Consider the following 9,066-nt stretch of genomic DNA (forward strand, 5'->3'; position numbering starts at 1 on the left):
CAGTGGGGGAAACAAACATTAACTGCTCCGTCAGCTTGTTGCTCTGTTAGCATTCAGTTTTTCTTTAATTAAAACAGAATAAATGAAGTTTCTAAACACTTAAACATTCTTACTTTGGGAGTGTTTTCGTAAAAAATAACTATGATCTAGTTCTGCTTTGACATAAATGATTTTTGGGGATAAAAATCCAAATATTATCACCTTTGAAAAGCTGCACATTGTTAATAATCATATTGAAACATGAAAAAACACACAAAAAAATCTTCATGAAACTTTCTGTACTTTTTTTAATTTGACACATTAAACATTTCTAATGAACATCAAAAACAGTCCTGATCTTAATGGACATGTTGATTTTCTTTCTATTGCATTGAAATTATCCAAACGACCTTGTTTTTTTTAACACACCTCCTGTTTCTTACCGATAGCGATGGTCTTTAAGTCGATCAGGTAAGCAAGTTTCTTGTTGTCTTCCACTCCTCTCTGCTTCCTCTCATTGAGACGCACACTGGAGAAAAAAATACTGATCAGTTATAAGTGACTGAATGTTTTACATGCAAGAATGAAATCTAGATGTTGATTGTTTGGGTTTCTGCAAAGATCGATATCGCCATCTAGTGGACAGCTGTCCAAAAATCTGCTACAACTTAATTTATTTTTTATCTTAATACTCCAAATATTCAAATTCTGCTGATAAAACTGCTTGTTTTCAATGTTTAAAATTGCAGAATGGCTTTTAATCTTCAGTTCTGGCTGGTCTGTTAACTCTGCTGATGTGTGTTTTAGCGTTCAGATGCGTTTCCTGCCTACCTGATGAGGTGTGGATTCATGAACTCGGTTCTGACTGATCCCAGAATCTCGTTGCTGCTGTACTCCACCAGGCTCAGCTCCCCGGCATTAAAAATCATGCACACCTGGAAGCACACGTTTCAATTCAAACAACAGCACAGTTTTATAAATTTAGCTGTTGTTTTTTTCAGCTTACATCACTGTAGTTTTTGAATAAACAAAAATGTATTGGTAAACTTACATTTTCATTTTCAAAAAAGAACTTTTCATTTCCTCCAGAACCCGGCCAAGCAACCTGAAGAAGGAAATAGAAGGAAATTTATTAATCTGACACAAAACTGCCCATTGTTTTTTTTAATTAAGTTTTAATTTTAATATATTACTTTTTTCCTTTTTTTTTTTATTAAAAATGGTTGTTAATTCATTTATTTTGTATTTAAAAAGTGCTCTAAGTGTTCTATTTTTATATTTAAAATATGTCTTAGTAAACCTGTCCCTTTTCTTATTTTAATTTACTTTGATATATTTTATTTATTTAGAAAATATTGTTTTATTTGTTGCAAATAAGTGCAATTTTTAATTTCTTAATATATAAAAATATTAAGTAAGTGTCCATTTCTTTTTATTTTTTTTATCATTAAAAATATATATTTTTAAAATTTATAAAAAAAGTGCCCACTTGTTTATTATTTTTTATTTCACTATATATGTTGTTAATTTACTTAACTAAAAGGGTTCTTCTTGTTTATTTTTTTAACTTACCATTTCTTTTAAAATATTATTTATTTCAATATGTTTATCTGACCATTTAATTTTTTATTTAATTTGTATATTAAAACTTCTTTTATTTCTTCATTAACACCCTTGCCCATTTCTTTTTATAATTTTTCTTAAATACCAATAATACGTTTTTAAAATAGAAAACTTCAAAAACGACAACAGAATAATAAACTATTTAAAAGACAACAGACGGGTCCAGCACCTCGCTTAGTTTGTTGGTCAGCAGGTCGCCGAGCAGAAGCGTGTCAGAGGTGTGAGCCACCAGATAGCGATCTTTTCCCATGATCTTCACTTCTTCTACCTCATAGCCATAGTAGGACTTCAGCACCACCCGGGTCCCAGTGGACAGGTTCCTAATGATCACCTGGGAGGAACAAGGGAGAAACGAGACAGAGATGATGATGGTAAATGCAGTTGCATGCTTCATCTCCATAGCAACAGAAAGGTTTGTGCTGGTCGTCGGGTTCCTACCTGACTCAGCCCAACGTAGGTCATCTCAAACTTGTTCTTATAGATGGCTCTTCTCAAGCAGCAGTCAAACAGCTCCACTCCGCCACACAATGTTCCCTACAAAAACACAACCACCACAGAAACACACAGAATGGTTCAGAAAAGATCTTACTCTTGCTTTAGTTATCTAACTACAGCGGCACACAGCAGACTCACAGCACAAAGACGCGATCCGTCTCTCTTCCAGGCCAAGCTGGTGATGGTGTAGAGGTTGGAGATCTCTTTGGGTCTGGCTTCATCCCATTTGCTCCTCCTGGGAGCCCAGTTAAACACCCGCAGTCTGCAAGATAATCACCAAGAAAAACCTCAGAGACTTTGGAGTTAATCTGTAAGAATAACAGAGCTATACTCCAGCGTAAAAACTTAAATAAAAAAAACACTTTAAAACAAAACCTTTCACTATTTAAAATACAAAATTCATGCTGCATGAAAGTGATAAATTATTACAAAAAATTTATTAAAAAGTAAAACTTTTTATATTTAGAAACGCCATTAATCAATGCATGCATTCATTTTAGAGTGCATGCATTGTAACATGAAGTACATTCAAGTGTACTGTTGCATGAGTAGGCCTGCCACGAAAACTAATTTTACTGGACAATAAATTGTTCCAATAAAACCTCAGAAACTGTCTAGAAAACACGTTGAAATCTCTGAGCACCAAAAAAAACCTAACATTTTGAGATTAATTTCACATATTTTCTACTAAAGATTTTGAAATTTTGTGAACTTGTAAAGTTCACAAAATTTTCTGAAAATGTATGAGATTAATCTCTAAATTTCAGATTTTTTTGTGCAAATTTTGCACTTTTGGAGCTCAGAAATCTTCACATTTTTCTATAAAACTTCTTAGTCTTTTCTTTCAAAATACGAACTTTTGAAAGTTGACAATTTTCCAAGTTTTTTCTAGAAAATTTCTGATATCATCTCAAAATTTCAGGGGTTTTTTTGTGTGTAAATTTTGATTTCCTATCTAAAATGGTCCTAATAAACTCTTGCAGAATATAAAGTCTAAATAAGTAGACATCATTCTGAACTACAGATACAGAAGACGTGTACTGGTGAAAAAAACCTCTCTAATTCTACGTCTCCATAGCAACACAACAGAAGCAGATTCAAACCGACCGGTCGAAGCTGCCGAACACCACGGACTGGCCGCTGGGGCTGGTGACCGCCACTGTGAACTCCCTCTCCGATCGGTCTCGGCTGTAGTCGAAGTTCTGCAGAACCTGGCCCTCCCTGCTGTACGCCACCACCTTCTTATCGCAGCCGGCCGCCATGATGCTGTTGGCGCCCCAAGCTAGTGCGTACGGAGGACACGGATGGGTCAGCAGCTTACCCTTAGGAACAACAAGACGGACACAGAAACGTGAAAACCTCTGAGGGAGTCAAGAAAGTACCACGGCGTATTAGGGCCATTGTAGATAAAAAAAAAAATTAAAAAAAGAGTAAAATTCTCCCAAAAAAACCTTGGAAATTTCTGAATTTGAAAAGTCAAAACTTTGCTAGAAAAAACACCCACGTTTTTAGATTAACCTCGGAAATTTGAGAGAGAAAACTTTCTGAGCTTCAAAATCAACAATTTTCAAAATGTGGGAATTTATACGTTTTTCTAGAGAATTTCCTTTTTTTTCCCAAAATATTTCTGAGGTGAATCAAAAGTTAAATTTTTTTTCTAGTAAATTTTCAACTTGTACTCCTTTTTGTTTTCTATCTAAGGCCCTGATACGCCGTTGTAAGAAAGTCCAGTAACTGATGAATATGCAGATTTAATCTGAAATCACCTGAGACTCCCCTGAGCCTTGATCATCGAAGAAGTAGCGAACGACCGTCCCATCGGCATGACCCGAGAGGATCCCTTTACCAGAAACACTGATATAAAAAAGGATTTTTACTTTATCTTTTTCATTCAGGGACAAAGATGTAAAACAGCTGGATAATTTGTGTAATGCATTAGGACTAGACATAATATTTTTTATTGTTTCAGAACATTCAAGCTGTCAGTCCCAACTTAATTAGGGCTGCAACTAACAGTTGTTTTAGTAATCAATTTTTCTGATGATACAAAATGGCACATTCTACAAATGTGTCATTTAGCAACTTAAGCCTTTTTATTAGAACTAGAAATACACAAAATGTAAATTAATAACTCAACTCATTGTTTTAAATGGGAAAATAAATAATTTAATAGCATAAAATTCCTTTAGTGAACATTTGATCATTTGTAGCAAATAATGCATCTGCAGCTAAAAAAAATACTTCTATCTAAAATAAAAAATATCTATAATTTTTGTACAGTTTTGGCTTAATTACTGCTGTTTATTCAGCGAATTGCCTTTTTTTGAGTCTGTATAACGATTAATCGGTTGCTAAGTTAGTTTTATCCCTAAAATTAAAACACTAAAAACTCTGGTTAAGCTGTGCAAAATGCTTAAAGAAAAGATGGCTGACATGATTTTTTCATTTCCAAACAGTAATTTTTAAATATTTATCACCCAGTGAAATATGAAGGGATGGATTACTAGTAAATCGCACTGACACTACAATTAAAGGTTGAATTTTACTACATTTCTTAAGTGAGATTAACTTAAAGGCTTTTTGCACATCTTTATCAGGGTGCTAATAACAGTAGGGGGCGCTGTGGGGATTAGACATTTACTTAGCCGTCAGAGAGACGACGCAGGACTCGGTGGTGTAGACGGTGGAGGATTTATTCGTCTGGGTGTTGGCCACACGGATCTGAGAAGAAAAGATATCACAACTTCGTTACTTTCTTTGTTTTTTGCAAAATGGTAACTTTGCAATCAGTGGAATATAAATCAATTTTATAGAATATGAGTTGTGCAGAATCTATAAACTAATAATTCATCCATCTTTCTTGAAAAAAAAACAGAAGATCGTGGGTCATTTTTGCACATTCTTCTTTTAATCCAAGTTTACATATACAAAATTAATGTGATAAATTTTGAAAAGGTGTTAAAATGACAGTGACTTACCTTGCCATCAACTAATCCATAAACAATAACACTTTCTGCAGGCCACAGAAGGCGAGTCACAGAGCTCTGCAACAGAGTTGGTCAAGTTAAATACTCTTTAGTTTCAGTTTCTCTTTGTTGCAGAAATTGAAACTTTCAGCGGAGTTTCTCCATTACTGGGACAAATGTCTCTAAAATTAACAACAGAAAAACACTTTTAGGGACTAAATTTTATACATTAAAGTAGAGATTAGAGTGGCTTTCAAATTTAAAACACAGATATCATCAAAAGTGTTTGTGGGCAAAAAAATATACATAAATCATTTAAAGAAAATTGTTGTAACCTTTTTCGACCTGCTCAACAATAACCTAATCCTGCAATAATTTGATTAAACAAATAAAGTAGTCAGAAAAAGGTTGTGTAAACAATTGTAGATCCATAACTTTATTAATGGGTTTTTGCATATTTGCATCATTAAACCAAACCAAACAGTTTACAAATTCCTTCAGACTCAGTTTAAAAGAATAAAAAAATTGAATAAAGTTGTGTCTGTTATTAGCAGTAACAACAGGATTTTGGTGACTTTTTGTTTGAAGAGAATTAAAAACAGATTTGGGTGCACCAAATTTAGATTTATCAGTAAAAGTTGAGGTTATTAGAAGATAAATACTTTGTGTTGTACCTAAATAGGGATGAACAATTCAAACTAAAATTAATTAGCTTGAATTTTTGTAACTTTTTAACAGATTGGTCCAGTTTGTTCATGTTGTTGAAAGGGTAGGGAAATATACATAATATAAATAACATCAGTTATTTGCTGTAGCAGCAATATTAATATTGGATATCAATATCAGCTCAAACTTTTATATCGGTGCATCCCTGTCCTTCATATTTTCCATTGTGAGAAGATTTTGAAATGTTTTCCTACAAAAGCTCAGCTTCTCTTCACTCACCGTCTGAACAAATTTGTTGCAGATAGCTTTCTTGTCCCCCCTATGAAAGATGAAACCTTATGAAAAACTGGTCCACATATTATTCATTATTCATGCAAAAATAAAGTACTTTTCCAAAAACACAAATAAATACAGAGTTTCGCTAAGAATCATTTCAGATATTTCTAACACGGTCAGGAACTATCTGACATCCCTCAGAGTGCAGCACCCAAATTCAGAGTCTTACAAAATATTTTAGTTTTGTAAGACACTGATTGGGTTTTCATGTTAAAACATTGTGTTTTGATTCATCAGCAAACATAAACCAAATGGAAGCAACTTACCATGTTTCCCCAATTCTGTAGACGTAGATGATGTTGTCCGACTGGCCGATGGCGATTTTGATGGAGTCCGGCGAGAAAACCATATCACTGACCACATAGCTCTGTTTTCCATACTGCCAAATCACACAATACCTACATGTTAATGTGGTAAACTCTAACAAAGCCTGAATAATAACAGAAGACAGAGTTGGGCCATTTAATCCCAACATATGGGTTGGGATTAAATGTCACAGAAAGGATTGTGTTGGAGATGTAACAATATAATGCAGTAACTCTCCACACAATTACCATTTTTAGAGATATTTAATCTCAAAAATGCTAATTTTACATGAGTATATAAATGATTTATTTAATAGGATCTTTTCCGCTCAGGGAGGAGGAATATTTCTAGTATAAACCTTTGCTGATTTTACGTCAGATGTAATACGTAGAAATATAAAATTAACAAATTTTCACTTTTCAAAGACATTCAAGTGCATATTGGGTTTTCATTAGCTGTAACGACAATCATCAATTTAAAGAACAAAATGGCTGTTTGTTTAAAGAATGTATAAGCTGATGTTTGCTGTTGAGAAAAACTGTGTATCTCCATGTTTTTATTTTTTTTGTTTCTTGTTATAATCAAATTTATTGATCACACTTCGCACCTGTCAGGGGTTTTTATTGATACATTTCCAGTGAAAAGTACAAAAAAGAAGAAACAGCTTTAACCAAATAGTTTAAATTTGCACTTATATATTTGGAGATAAAATCTTTCTGGAAGTGGAAACATATAAATTCATGTTAACATTTAAATATGGTTAAATTGGTCATTCCTAATGACAATACCTGCACTTGGAACTGTATATAATCTGCTATTTTGTGTATCGTGAATATTATGCCAAATTTAGATAGTATTTCGCCTAAAGTTGTTTTTAAGGCGAAATACTGTCACCTAAAATGTTATAACAGGTTGCTAAAATTATGTTTTGGAATGTGTTTTATGTATCACCTTCGGGTCCAGAGGCTTTGTGGAGAACTTGTCTCTCCTTTCTCCATGCTCATCATAGAGTAGCACCACTCTGTCCACAGTGCAAACAGCAAACTTGCAGTTGTTCGGTGCCCAAGCCATACATGTCACTTTGGCAGCACCATCCTATGCAAACGAAATAAATTAATAATTTAAAAAAGACCCACACAATTACTGAACAATTAAGTTGGTTTTTAAGCGCTAACAAAAATGCTAACTAAACCGGAGTATAACAAACCACAATGTTAATCGTTTCCAAGTTACTAAATAAATACATTTTCATCAGAACAAAGCAAAGTCAAATATCTATTCATGTTATGAAAATACACTTACACGGAGAGAATAAAGGGGTTTAAATTATATTTTGTTGATGTAACGTGTAAGCTAGCCACATTAATCTCGAGCATCTGCTAACGGTAGCTAACCTGCCCGACTTCAAAACTTACCTGTGGGGTTAAAAGTGTCTTAATATGCTTCAGCTGCATTCTGAAAATAACTACAGGAAGCCCAAAGAGATGTTACCAGCGCCAAAATAATTCTTTAGAACTCGATCATTTCTCCGTCCTTCTCCAGGATAGAAGCAGCAGCTAGCAAGGACGACATCTTAGTAGTAAACAGAGCTGCGATCTCCTTGGTTACCGCTCTGGGAGAGGAACCGTGTTGCGTTTAAAGCAGGCGGAAATTTAAAAACTTATTGACGGCTAGGTTTTTTGTTTCCGAAGATGTTTATAACAAGCAATGTTAAAAGACACCGATAATAAAGCTGATTAAAGCAAGCTTTAAATTCTTTAAATCTGTTGTCGAGAAGTTTTTCTTTTTACTCAGAAGACTAAATAAATTATAAAGTAGCATAATAACAGGTAACATAGTGTCAATATTTTTTTCGATCTTGCTTATTAGCTATTAATAATACTTAAATATTTAAGTAAAGAAAATTCACTATTCAAATTTACGGGAATGACTGAAATCCGAAGGGGGAAAAAAACACAACTGGAGATGCCGGGGATTGAACCCGGGGCCTCATACATGCAAAGCATGCGCTCTACCACTGAGCTACATCCCCTTCCATGTTCAACCGGCCGCCATGACTGGTTATATATACACCACTGTTTATATTTTGATTTCCATCAGGATTTAAGCTTTTGAGACGAACATAAATGTGAAATAACTCCGAGATTCAATAAGAATCACCGATATTGTCCAAAATAAAAAAAGAATTAGTGGACATACTTCCAAAGTTTTGTAATACAGAGCGAAAACAGATGAAGATATTTTAAAAACATCCAGTGTATTTGAGAAATTCCGATTTAAAGACATATATTTAAGAGTGTTTAAATAATTAAGTTATTTTCCAAAACAGAGCTTTCCCCTTATATGACATGAAATAAAACAGCAACATTAAACTCACTGAAAGAACTAAATGTCAATTCGACTCTATATCGCCATCTACTGTTCGTTTGAATGAATCTTCTGTCTTGATGGCACCAAATGGATTGAATTTCTATTTTATTCCAAGATGCGAAGGTTATAATAAACACAATTCAAGCGTAAATTAGCAGAGGATGCAGGGTTATTTTTACACATTTTAAAGGACAGACAATGTTTTATATATGTCTCCTATCAATACACACAATTTTATAAAGTCTAAGACGTTTATTGTCCTTCAGTACCTTGTCGGTATAGAAGTTGTAGATGTTTTTATGTTTACAATCTTTGTATTTAAAAA

At 33.7% G+C, this 9,066-nt stretch overlaps 1 protein-coding gene and 1 non-coding gene across 2 annotated transcripts in view; both read right to left on the bottom strand.

Moving 5' to 3' along the window:
- The window catches only part of ift172 (intraflagellar transport 172), a 38,260-nt gene extending 30,292 nt beyond the window's left edge, over positions 1-7,968 (bottom strand). The window contains exons 1-14 of the mRNA XM_028040782.1: positions 7,787-7,968; positions 7,323-7,466; positions 6,332-6,444; positions 6,009-6,048; positions 5,076-5,141; positions 4,739-4,818; positions 3,864-3,951; positions 3,205-3,419; positions 2,236-2,359; positions 2,041-2,136; positions 1,772-1,933; positions 1,031-1,084; positions 811-914; positions 423-508 (exon numbers count right to left, since the gene is read on the bottom strand). Of these exons, the coding sequence (XP_027896583.1) occupies positions 423-508; positions 811-914; positions 1,031-1,084; positions 1,772-1,933; positions 2,041-2,136; positions 2,236-2,359; positions 3,205-3,419; positions 3,864-3,951; positions 4,739-4,818; positions 5,076-5,141; positions 6,009-6,048; positions 6,332-6,444; positions 7,323-7,466; positions 7,787-7,825 (1,411 nt within the window). The 5' untranslated portion in view covers positions 7,826-7,968. The remainder of the gene's footprint in view (positions 1-422; positions 509-810; positions 915-1,030; positions 1,085-1,771; positions 1,934-2,040; positions 2,137-2,235; positions 2,360-3,204; positions 3,420-3,863; positions 3,952-4,738; positions 4,819-5,075; positions 5,142-6,008; positions 6,049-6,331; positions 6,445-7,322; positions 7,467-7,786) is intronic.
- Positions 7,969-8,331: 363 nt separating this feature from the next.
- On the bottom strand, positions 8,332-8,403 carry trnaa-ugc (transfer RNA alanine (anticodon UGC)). The gene has a single exon. It is a non-coding gene; the product is annotated as a tRNA-Ala (tRNA).
- Between the last annotated feature and the right edge of the window lie 663 nt (positions 8,404-9,066).

This window comes from Xiphophorus couchianus, chromosome 15 (assembly GCF_001444195.1).
Source record: "Xiphophorus couchianus chromosome 15, X_couchianus-1.0, whole genome shotgun sequence".
NCBI lineage: Eukaryota > Metazoa > Chordata > Actinopteri > Cyprinodontiformes > Poeciliidae > Xiphophorus > Xiphophorus couchianus.